The sequence below is a fragment of the Sapajus apella genome, unplaced genomic scaffold (assembly GCF_009761245.1).
Source record: "Sapajus apella isolate SASKATOON/1434 unplaced genomic scaffold, GSC_monkey_1.0 scaffold26, whole genome shotgun sequence".
Lineage (NCBI taxonomy): Eukaryota > Metazoa > Chordata > Mammalia > Primates > Cebidae > Sapajus > Sapajus apella.
This window is the reverse complement of record NW_022436966.1, coordinates 12,246,129-12,258,941: the sequence shown is the minus strand read 5'-3', so window position 1 is coordinate 12,258,941 and position 12,813 is coordinate 12,246,129. Positions and strand designations below refer to the sequence as shown.

General features: G+C 37.0%; 1 protein-coding gene across 11 annotated transcripts in view; it reads left to right on the top strand.

Moving 5' to 3' along the window:
- Positions 1–12,813, top strand: part of KIAA1841 (KIAA1841 ortholog) — an 80,134-nt gene that overhangs the window by 54,045 nt on the left and 13,276 nt on the right. For 5 of the 11 annotated variants that reach the window (XM_032292036.1, XM_032292031.1, XM_032292033.1 and 2 more), the window contains 6 exons: positions 1,451–1,542; positions 2,894–2,922; positions 3,004–3,077; positions 3,566–3,654; positions 6,725–6,816; positions 7,827–9,988. In XM_032292036.1, coding sequence (XP_032147927.1) covers positions 1,451–1,542; positions 2,894–2,922; positions 3,004–3,077; positions 3,566–3,654; positions 6,725–6,816; positions 7,827–7,863 — 413 coding nt within the window. In that variant the 3' untranslated portion in view covers positions 7,864–9,988. Of the gene's footprint in view, positions 1–1,450; positions 1,543–2,893; positions 3,078–3,565; positions 3,655–6,724; positions 6,817–7,826; positions 9,989–12,813 lie in introns of those variants that run through there. The other 6 variants (XM_032292037.1, XM_032292038.1, XM_032292032.1 and 3 more) reach the window with 5 other exon arrangements.

Below are 12,813 nucleotides of genomic sequence, written 5' to 3'. Positions count from 1 at the left end.
TGTGTGTGTGTGTGTGTGTGTGTGTGTGTATGTATATACATATATATATATATTTATTTATTTATTTTTGAAACAGAATCTCACTCTGTTGCCCAGGCTTGAATTCAGTGGCATGCTCACAGTGTGTGTATATATATATGTATGTATTTTTTTGAGACAGGGTCTCACTCTGTTGCCCAGGCTTGAATGCAGTGTTGTGTTCACAACTCACTGCAGCCTCGACCTCCCAAGGCTCAAGCAGTCCTCCCACCCAAGCCTCCTGAGTAGCTGGGACTACGGGTCTGCATCACCATGCCCAGCTAATCTTTAAGGTTTTTTTTATAGAGACAAGGTTTCCCTATATTGCCCAGGATGTTCTTGAATTCCTAGCCACAAGCGATCCTCCTACCTTTGCCTTCCAAAGTGGTAGGATTACAGGTGTGAGCCACTATGCCTGGGCTCACTTGCTGATATTTTGTTAAGGATTTTTATTTCTGGTCACGAGAGGTATTTGTAGTTTTCTTGTTGTCTTTTTCAAGTTTTGATATCAGAGTCATAATGACATTAGAAAATGAGTTGGAAAGTGTTGCCTTCACCCCTCTTTTCTGAAAGAGTTTGTGTGGGATTTGTGTTGTTTCTCCCTTAAAATAATAATAAAATTCAGCAGTTAAGCCATATGGGCCTGGAGCTTTCTTTATAGGAAGGCTTTAAATTATGAATTCAATTTCATTAGTTAGTATGATGCTATTCAAGTTTTCTATTGCCTCTTCAATTTGCTTTGATAATTTCTATCTTTCAAGGAATTTTATGCAGCTTGTCAGATTTATTAGCATAAAGTCACTAGTAGTATATTATTTTTTTTCTTTGGAGCGGGGGTGTGGACAAAGTCTTGCTCTGTCACCCAGGCTGAAATGCACTGGCATGATGTCGGCTCACTGCAACCTCTACCTCATGGGTTCAAGCAATCCTTGTGCCTCAGTCTCCCGAGTAGCTGGGATTACAGGCATGTGCCACCATACTTGGGTAATTTTTGTACTTTTAGTATAAATGTCAATGTGCCTAATTACAAAGCCCTAAAATATACAATGCAAAAACTGACAAATCCGCAAGGAAAAACACACAGATTACCACTTATAGCTATAGATTACTTACAGCTGCTTGAGGGGCTGAGGCATGAGAATTGCTTAAACCTGGAAATCAGAGATTGCAATGAGCCGAGATCATGCCATTGCACTCTAGCCTGTGTGTGTGACAAAACAAGGCTCTGTCTCAAAAAAGAAAAGAAAAAGAAAATGAACCACTGTAAAGCAATTTCAGCTTTGCTTCATGGTATATTTGCTTTTTATACAGAGGTTAATTTGTAAGTTTTCTTAAGACAGTATTTTTGTAATGATCTTATTGTTTAAAAGTAGCAAGTGGATTGGAGAGGTATATGGGGGCTAAGCTTATGACATTGACCTCTCATTATCAGGGAAAAAGGAGAAGCCAAAGAAGTTCACCAGACAACCAAAAAAGCAGATATCTTCACCCTGTGCACAGAAGAAAGAAAAGGCATTGGAAAAGGTAACTCTAAATAATCTATTGTTATTCTAAAGTTCATTGGAAAAATAAGCAAGTGAGTATAGCCAGAAAAAAATCAAAAGTTAAGAGTAATGTAGACACATGGAATACTAGCAATGTAAAAATGAATGAAGAAGTTTTTTATAGACTGAGATTAAAGATCTCCAAGATACATTGACAAATAAGAAAAGGAAGGTGCAGAAATGTATAGTGGTATAGTATGCTACCATTTGTGTAAAGTAGATGAGGGAAAAATACAAATGAACTTCCTTGTATATGCATAAAATGTCTCTGGAAGGCTACATTAAGAACTTGATAAAATGGGTTGCCTCTCAGGAAGGGAACTGAATGTGTAAGGGACAAAAGTGAGGACCTTTTCATTATATGTGCTATTTATACCTTTTGAATTTTGAACCAATATTATTCAAAAAATTAAAAATAGACTTTTTAAATTAAAAATAAATTATATTTTATGACATTTAAAAATAAGTTTTATTTCTCCATGCCTTTGAAGGGAGGGATAAAAAAGAGAGGTAGGAATAAGAGAATAGTAATAACCATAGTTGGCTATAAGAAAAACCATCAATTTCAAAAATGTGTGATAGGTTGATGCTGAGTTAAGATCTACACAGTTACACTGGACATATTGTACATTCGTCTTTGTGTTAAGTATCACAGGCATATGAGTGGGTTAATTTAAAAAAAATTACATCAGCTGGCTGGTCATGATGGCTCACGCCTGTAATCCTAGCACTTTGGAAGGTCAAGGTGGGTGCATTGCTTGAGCCCAAGAGTTTGAGACCAGCTTGGGCAACATGGCGAAACCCTGTTTCTACTAAAAAAAAAAATACAAAAATTAGCCAGACATGATGGCGCACACCTGCAGTAACAGCTACTCAGGAGGCTGAGGTGGGAGGCTCACTTGAGGCCAGGAAGTTGAGGCTTCAGAGAGCTATAATCATGCCATTGCATCCAGCCTGGGCAACAGAGTAAGACCCTGTCTCAAAAAAAAAAAAAAAAAAAAAAAGAAAGAAAAAATTGCAAACATTGCATAAGCTAGGATTCCAAGGTTTACAAATGAAGCCGGGTTCAAATTCTACATCTGTATCTCTTTGGAAAAGTTTCTTAACTTCTCTGAACCTGTTTTATTATGAAGATAGTAACAGTGCCTGTCTCATGTAGTTGGTACAAGGTTTAAATGCAATAGCACTTGTCTCAAAAAAAAAATAGCACTCGTAATGCTCTTGGTACAGTGTCTTGCACTCGATAAGTCTGAACTCTTTTTATTACTAACTATAGCACTAATCAGTAAACATGTTCTAATTGGGCCTTAATGTTGTCTACTTTTTTTTAGTCAGCTTCTAGAGATGTGTCTCCTTTCGTGTGAGTATTGCTCCTTAATCCAATCGGATATCCACTCTTAAAGAAGCATCAATGCTGATTTTTGTTCAATTTTTTCAATAGTGTGAGTATGCAGAAGAATAAGTGGGATGCCACAAGATCCTTGAGATTCAACCAGGATGCACAAAGAGAAGATGGTAAATTTTATTATTTGGGTAATGTACAAATTGGATGTAAATAGCAATGATTGGTGTATCATTTTGTAAAGTATGCTGAATAGCTCTAGAGGTTCTATCTAGCTAAAGTAAGGCCCAAATTTTGCATATTTCCTTAGGCAACAACCAGAGTTTCATTACTAGACAACCCCACTGAATAATATATTATTTTATGCATCTGTGGTTTTGAGATCACTCAGATTGATTTTGGCCCATTACTTTCACTGTAAAGGTGACTGAATATGTTTTAGGCTGTTCTATGGTAATCTAAAAAGCAGCACAATTATCCATAAATGAGTCCTTTGTCACTTGCTGACTTAAATTCTTCTCAGACATATAGATATATATGTCTGTAAAATAATATCAAAAGATATTTTCATAAACCCTTGGTGATTACAGCCTTTTTTGAGAAATAAAAAATTATATATCATCCTTATGAAAAGTAAAGTTTACTGTTTTCTTCCCTTCAGATCAACGGCGAATGTCTGAAATTACAGGGCACCTAATAAAAATGAGATTGGGGGATCTGGACCGAGTCAAGTCAAAGGAAGCAAAAGAAGTAAGAATCATCTACTAGTGTATTATACTTGTGTAAAATATACCTTCCTACTTTTATTTTCAGTTTAGGATTATAAAGATATTTTAGGTAGAAATTTAAAAGAGTAATTTATGGTTTGTTTTTGTTTTTGTTTTTTAGATGGAGCCTCGCTCTGTCACCCAGGCTGGAGTGCAGTGGCGCCATCTCAACTCACTGCAACCTCCACCTCCTGGGTTCAAGCGATTCTCCTGCCTTAGCCTTCTGAGTAGCTGGGATTACAGGAGCATGCCACCATGCCCGGCTGATTTTTGTATTTTTAGTAGAGACGGGGTTTAACCATGGTCTGAAACTCGACCTTGTGATATCCACCCACCTCAGCCTCCCATAGCACTGGGATTGTAGGCATGAGCCACGGTGCCCTGCCTTTTTTTTTTTTTTTTTTTTTTTTTTGGAGATAGAGTTTCACTCTTGTTTCCCAGGATAGAGTACAATGGCACAATCTCAGCTCACTACAACTTCCACCTCCCAGGTTCAAGCGATTCTCCTGCCTCAGCCTACCAAATAGCTGGGACTACAGGCATGCACCACCATGCCCAGCTAATTTTTTTGTATTTAGTGTAGATGGGGTTTCACCATATAGGTCAGGTTGGTCTTAAACTCCTGACCTCAGGTGATCCACCCACCTCAGCCTCCAAAAGTGCTGGGATTACAGGCATGAGCCACCACGCCTGGCCAAATTAATGGGATTTTTTTTTTGTTTTTTTTTTTTTGTTTTTTTTTTGACAGAGTTTCACACTGTCACCCAGGCTGGAGTGCAGTGGTATGATCTTGGCTCACTGCAGCCTCCATCTCCCAGGTTCAAATGATTCTCCTGCCTCAGCCTCCCAAGTAGCTAACACTACAGGCATGTGCCACCATGCCCAGCTAATTTTTGTATTTTTAGTAGAGACAGGGTTTCACCATGTTGGCCAGGCTGATCTTGAACTCCTGACCTCATGATCCACCTGCCTCGGCCTCCCAAGTGCTGAGATTACAGGTGTGACCAACCGTGCCTGGCCAGATTTACTTATTTTTTATATTCTGTACCAGTTAGCCTGTTTGCTCACATAAAAGTTTTCTACCATGTCTTATTATCTGTGGTCTAGACGTCATCAGTAACACACATAATAAAGTACATCATTGCTGAAAGTGTGTCATCATACCAAGAGTAGTTTATTAGTTCTTGACCAAATCCTGACTATCCAGAGGGTGACTGTCTGAAAGTACTGATTTTCATCAACTCTGCATGTAGTGCTTAGATATCATCTCTAAAATAAGATGTTATCTTGCTGAAAATGATGACAAGAAACATCTATATTCTTGGTAGAAATACATATTAGTCATAGCATTATGTATTATCATTCATATTGGTATTATGTAAGTACCATACTCTTGCCCTAATTCTTTTATTTAAAAATTTACTTCCCTATAAAACTTCTAAAAGGAAACATAGGAGAAAATCTTTATGACTTTAGGAAAATATTTCTTAGCCTAAAGCACCAAAAGCGTGATCCATAAATGAAAAATTGGACTTCATCAGCATTTAAAATTTCTACTTTTCAAAAGATACTATTTAGACAATTAAAAGACTAGCCATAAACTATGAGAAAATATGTGTAAAACACCTGATAAGGTATGTGTATCTAGAATATATAGAGAACTCTCAAAACTCAATAATAAATTTAAAAACGTAATAAAAATTAAAATGGGCAAAAGAGTAACCAGACACCATGAAAAAAAAGGATTTCCATGCCAAATAAGCATATATTATTAGATGTGCTAAGATACAACATCATTAGTCATTAGAGAAATATAAATTAAAACCTAAATGAGGCCAAATACAGTGGCTCACACCTGTAATTCCAGCACTTTGGGAGGCCAAGGTAGAAGGATCACTTGAACCCAGGAGTTTGAGACCAGCCTGGGCAACATGGTGAAACCCTACCTCTGCAAAAAAATACAAAAATTAGCCGGCTGTGGTGGTGGTGCCTGTAGTCCCAGCTACTTGTGAGGCTGAAGTAGGAGAATTGCTTGAGCCTGGGAGGCAGAAGTTGCAATGAGCCAAGATCATGCCACTGCACACCTGCCTGGGCAACAGGACAAGACCCTGTCTCCAAAGGAGGAAACCCATACCAAGTGCTGATGAGGATCTGGAGCATCTGGAACTCTCATATGTAGCTAGTAGAAATGCAAAAAAAAAAAAAAAAGGCCACTCTGGAAAATAGTTTGGCAGTTTCTTGTAAACATTCACTCACCATACAGATCAGTTCACACATTTTTATAATGGCTTTATTCATAATTGCTAAAAACTAGAAATACTATAAATGATGTCCTTTACCTGGTAAATGGGAAAACAAACTGTGCATATAAAAAAGAACATTGAGCCCAGGAATTCAAGACTCGCTTGGGCAACATAGAGAGACCCTGTTTCTACAAAAAAATAAGAAATTAATTGGGAATGGTTGTACACATCTGTGGTCCCAGATCCTCTGGAGGCTGACGTAGGAGGATCACTCAGGAGGTCAGGGCTGTAGTAAGCCTTGATTGCACCACTCACTCCAGCCTGGCTGACAGTGAAATGCTATCTCCAAAAAAAAAGGGAACAGACTTCTTAGGCATCAATACAGATGAATGTCCTATATGTTATGCTAAGTGAAAGAAGCTAGATTCAAATGGCTACATGCTATATGATTCTATTTACATAACGTTTTGGAAAATGCAAAACTAGGGATAGAAAACAGACAAATGGTTGCCAGGAATTGGTAGTGGCAGCTAGATTGTCTTTACAGGGGAGCGAGCAAATTTTCTTGGGGGTGATTGGACTATTTTCTATATCTTCATTGTGACACTAGTTATACAACTGTATGCATTTGTCAAAACCCACACCTGTACACTAAAATGGTACATTTTCTTTATGTAATTATACCTCAAAAAGACTGGATTTAAAAAATCAAAATAAAATTACTTCTAAATTAAAAAGTAATCCCATTTTAATGTAGCAGAGCTTCTATTGATTCTGTGAAGATAACAATATTGCTTCTTTATTCTACAGTTTGCAGGAGGTATTTATTCCAGGCTGGAAGCACAGATCAAGGCTTCAGTGCCAGTCAGTGCACGCCAAAGCAGCTCAGAGAAAAACACAAGGTAAATCAGCATAAACTAAATTGGAGTGTCACTGGCTTTGAAGTGAATTTTTTTTTTTTTGAGATAAATCATATGAACACTAGAAACGTATAGTTTGAGTTTGGTTTTATGTTGTGTTTCAGTGATTATATTATCAAGACATTAATCAAAACCAGATTTTAACTTAAAAGATAAAATCTAATGAAAGTATAGCTTTGTGGATTTTTTTAAGTTTTCTGCTTCTTGGTCCAGCTTTATTCTGAGCCAACTTCTGATAAAAATGTAAGCTATAATGCTATTGCGAAGTAGCAGAATTTTTGTATTGTTTATAGATCACATATTAATACTTTGTATATCACTAAAGTCTTTACCATTTCCTGCTTTATATTTTATTTCTCTTAATAAAATCTAACTGGGTCTTGTGTCATTTTACATCACAAATTTTCCATTAGAGATTAACAGCTAATCTGTTAATCTCTATGAAATTTACAGATTATTAATACTAATTAGTACAGATATTAATTATATAATTAATATCAGATATTTATTCATTAATATAATTAATTATATTAATTAATACAGATATTAATGAGATTTGAACATTAATATTACAGATACTAATTCCTTATTTGTAATTCTGAAATCCAGAAAGTTCAAAAAACTAAAATTTGCTTTCATACATTTGTAGCAATTCAAACTTGCACTGAGTTGCTGTGATGCCATTTATATTTTTTATTCATCCCACCGAATATAAGTGTTCATTTGTTTCATGAAGAGACATTAATGTGTTTGATTATGGGGCACTGCTTCAGGTCCATTATATATAAAGTGCATAACATAGTATCTCTGAGAAGTAACAAATCTGAATTCCAAAAATACATCTCCCTTTAAGAGTTTTAGAAAATGGATTACGGAGCTGCAAGAAGATTTATTAAACCTTGGTGTTGCCAAGCCAACATAATCTAAAGGAGCAGCAACTTCCTATTGTTTTAGAAGCAACTCTGACCTCCTTTTCTGTTTAAAAAATCTAGGTCTAAAAGTCGTTTTGGTCAAGGGCGTCCTGCATAAAGCACCTTAAAATATAAGTAAAAAGAGAGAAGGCACACTCCTGGACATCTGAAATTGCTCACTTCTTGAAGATCTTCAGACCAATGACTTCCAAATGTTCTATGTTATTAATCATTCTTTTAATCCACATCAATCATAAAAAGAAATATATAGTTAGGTTTCATGAAAATCTCATTGTAAATATGAAACTTTTTAAATTTAATTTTCTTTTAGTATGATTCTAGGCTATGTAGAAAACAATTATTTACAAATTCGCATAGTTGAGATTCCCAGTATGTGTTTTCCTTTACTTATTTGAAAAGGAAGAGGCCTAAATTGTCAAGTGGTTAAATTTTTTTAAGACCTTAAAAGTTAGGGGAATACAACCACCAGTGTTACCATGCATGTGCACTGATTGTAGTATGTCTTTGGGGCTGTAAATCTTGAGATAGCATTGAGAACTGCAGTTTGTGTGATGAAATTCCCAGTGATGCTAATTTAAGTTTGCATGAATACTAAGCAGTGACAGGTCTCAAGACTGCATTAAATAAAGTTTCAAGGTAAGGTATTTAAGTACCGTGTTGGGCAGAAAGGTAAGGTTAATTTTTTTCAGCATTATATCATGAAATGTATAATGTTAATCCAACTCTTTTTTAATTTCAGTTTTTAATGCTTATCTATTGATCATCTGAGCTGGAATTACTGATTATTACCTCTGTCCTCTGTGAAATTAGTGGCATTCTGAATTGGTAAAATAACCATTGATAGTTTTGGACAGTAAATCATTTCTGCTGTATGAGACACTCACTGTACAGTTCTCAGGGCTCTCAAACCCAACCATATTTCTATAACCATTCAGATAGCTCCTTAAAACAGTTATACTTGTTAGTTCAAGATGTCTAAAATTTGCCAAAAACATTAGATGGGTGAAAAATTACATATATTCAAGAAAAATCCAAATAAAATTCCATTTTATAAATCATGTTTAAATTTTTCTAACCAGGCAGAAAGAGTGCTCAGGGAAAATCTGTTCCAAACTATAACCATATAATAAATTATGTGTTTGTAAATTATATGTAGGTCTCTGAAAAACTTTAAGTTGCGCTGTTTCTATTTTTTAAGTCTTAATTTGCCTTATAATTGAAATTTCTTCAAATTATTCAGAGAACAGACTTTAATAATGTGTGACAAAATAGCAATTTCCAGTGAAATATTGAAGTGTTACACTCGGTTTACATGTACAGAAATCATTCTTTTTAGCAAGTCTTTTAGTTGATAAATGAAGCTAGATGTTATTTGATATTTGTATGGCTTTGCCGAGGTTTTTGAAATTCTGTTTGAAAATTTTGTTCTGGTTTATATTTGTTCCAATTGTTTGATACTGTGGAAATAGACTTTTATTTTCTAAAGAAAATGTCTTGTAGTATGTTATATGTAAGTACTCTGTTAAATACCAGAGTTTTTTTTTTTTGTAGTTTACTGTGTCTTCTCTTAAAAGGATTTGAGTTTGTACATGTAAACAGTGCTGTAACAGTCATGACTAGATAAGGAAAAAATATATGTGCTCTTTCAATTTTTAACTGATGGTAAGAAGACAAACTGCTTCTTCCCTGGGGAGACTGTAACACTGAATTGATTTTTACAAATTTTTAAAAATTGGATTCTCTTCAGAATGTACTTTTTGGCCAGGCACAGTGGCTCATGCCTGTAATCCCAGCACTTTGGGAGGCTGAGGCGGGTGGATCACCTGAGGTCAGGAGTTTGAGACCAGCCTGGCCAACATGGTGAAGCGCTGTCTCCACTAAAAATACAAAAAAATTATCCAGGCATGGTGGTGTGTGCCTGTAATCCCAGCTACTCAGGAAGCTGAGGCACGAGAATTGTTTGAACCCAGGCGGCTGAGGTTGTGGTGAGCCGAGATTGTGCCACTGCACTCCTAGCCTAGGCGACTGAGTGAGACTCCATCTCAATTTTTTTAAAAACTGTTTTTTATTTTGTTAATGTTTGTCTGTAATACATAGCACAGGCGCCACAAACATTTTAAACTCTTAATAGCATTTCTTTTGTAAGATACTTTAAGATTTCACCTTATGTTAATCCTGGATTCACATTTCTTTAATTGAAATAAATGTTAATGACAAAAGTTGTTTGCAAAGTCTCTTTATCTGAATTATTCCATCTTCTCAGAAAAAAAGTCTAGAGTGGCTCTATATTCTACAGGTTTTCATGGAAAATTATCTCTGCTACAAGGTGAAATATTTAAATTTTAAGATTATTTTAGGCCTGGCATGGTGGCACCCACCTGTGGTCCCAGCTATTAGGGAAGCTGAGGTGGAAGAATTGCTTGAGCCTGGGAGTTCAAGGCTTCAGTGAGCCATGATCATGCCACTGCACTCCAGCCTGTGCAGCAGAGCAAGACCCTGTCAAAAAAAAAAAAAAAAAAAAAAAAAAAGATTACTTTAAATGAGGTTATGCTGGTAAAGATTTACCAAACATTTAAGGGAAAAAAATACTTCAGAAAAGATGATCTGTAACAATGCTGATTGTACACAATTGCATTTATTTGTTACTTCTTGACAATACTCAGCCAGGTACAGTGAGATATGCTGGTTGCTGTGGAAGCTGAGGCTGAAGCTCTGTCAAGCTCATCTACTAAAGGCACATTATAATATAAAAACAAACAAACAAAAAATGTCTTTTGTCTTCAATTCCTGGGATTAATTTTGCAACCAACCTTCAGCTATTCACTGAGCAACTATGTCACACTTCCCAGGACTGGGATATCTAGCCAGTTTAATTCTAATAGGCTAACTCTCCTTCTCTCTTTTAAAGCTGATCTATTGGAGAAGATGGTATAAGAATAATAATATTCCACCCTTATAAGATTTTGGGGCAATTAAATGAGTTAATGGATCAAAAACAATTAGCACATTACTTTCTCACCTATAGTAAGCCCACCATAAATGTTTGCTATTATTGTTGCATTGTTATGTTAATATGTGGAAGGTAGCCTAAATTGAGAGTTTCATATCCCTTTTCCTGTAACTTGAGTTGCTAAGACTGTGTATTCTGTGAGTGTGTGTGTATGTATTTAGCGTAAGAAAGGAGGCAACTAATACTTTGGTGGTTTCTATGGCATCTGAAACTTAAAATCATATTAAATGTCTTGCCTTATTTAGGCAAAGTAAGTGGCATTCGTAGAAAGAGCTAGGTAAATAATATTGTTTCCTGATACGTGGTAGGGAACTATGCAGTAGGGAGCTATGCTGTTTTCAAAGAGGCTTCAACTGAAAAACAGTAAGTGGCCGGGCGCGGTGGCTCATGCCTGTAATCCCAGCACTTTGGGAGGCCGAGGCGGGTGGATCACAAGGTCAACAGATCGAGACCATCCTGGTCAACACGGTGAAACCCCATCTCTACTAAAACTACAAAAAATTAGCTGGGCATGGTGGTGCGTGCCTGTAATCCCAGCTACTCAGGAGGCTGAGGAAGGAGAATTGCCTGAACCCAGGAGGCGGAGGTTGCGGTGAGCCGAGATCGTGCCATTGCACTCCAGCCTGGGTAACAAGAGCGAAACTCTGTCTCAAAAAAAAAAAAAAAAAACAAAACAGTAAGTGAAGGCCATAGCAAAGTCTAACAGCAGCTCTCTTTCCAAGATGTATCTTTCCTTGAGAAAATATAGCCAGTTCGTGTTAATGAACACGGCCAGTTCTTAGCAAACTAAAGATAGTGATGGTCCTAATAGTTGCTATTTGTTGAATGCTTTGGATATGCTGAGGATCATGCTCCTGATATATGCCTCATCTCCTTTAGTCTCACAAACCGTCCCCCCCAAATTGGGCAGTATCCCCATTTTACAGGTGGAAAAGAACATTCAGAGAGGCAAAGTAAATTACACACCGGGGTTGGAATCTGGGCCTATCAACACATTCCAACACCTTCTTGAAATAGTTTTCTCTTGAAAACTATTTCATTTTCTCCTAGAGGCCTCCTTCCTCACTGGCAGCTTTTTCAGACTGAAAGCAAGTGACTCCAGCGCACTTTCTGTAGTTCCAGACTTGTTTACTCAACTGTCTTCGTAACATTTGTACTTGGAGTAGCAGGAGGTATCTTAACATAATCAAAATAGAACTTGTGATATCCCTTCCCATCCCTGCCCCCAAATGCCCTGCATATTAAAGCTCATTCTTTTCCAGTTCAGTAAATGGCATTATTGCCTATCCAAGTGCACAAGGCAAGTATCTAGAGAGTATTCTTTATTATTCTCTTCACACCTGACATCCAATTTATCAGCAAGTCCCATACATACTCCATATCCATTTGCTTCTCTCTATCTCTACCATCACCACCCCCAGTTATTAACATCTTTTGCATGAAGTGCTACAAATGCCTCCTAAGTAATTCCCCAGCTTCCATTTCAATCTCTGTATAACTTATTGTGCACAAAGAAATTTTCGTGATTTTTCAGTGTGACTCAGATCACATCACCCCCCTGCTTAACACTAATAGCATCCCGTCAAACCTAGAATAAAATCCAACCTTCAGGCTGGGCATGGTGGCTCATGTCTGTAATCCCAGCACTTTGGGAGGCCAAGGTGGGCAGATCACTTGAGGTCAGGAGTTTGAGACCAGCCTGTTCAACATGGCAAAACCCCATCTGTACTAAAAAATAGAAAAATTCGCCAGACGCTGTGGCAGGTGCTTATAAGCCCAGCTACTCAGGAGGCTGTGGCAGGAGAATCACTTGAATCCAGGAGGTAAAGGTTGCTGTGAGTTGAGATCGTGCCACTGTCTCAAAAGAAAAGAAAATAAAAATCCAACCTTTATAATTGGGTTTGCAAAGTCCTGCACAGCCTAGGCCCTGGCTGCCTCTCAGCCTTCATTTTCCCTCTTCCTACATTGGAATGTAGTAAGTTATTTCCCCTTTCTGTTCCTTGACATTAGCTATTCCCACTGTCTAGAAGGCTGTTA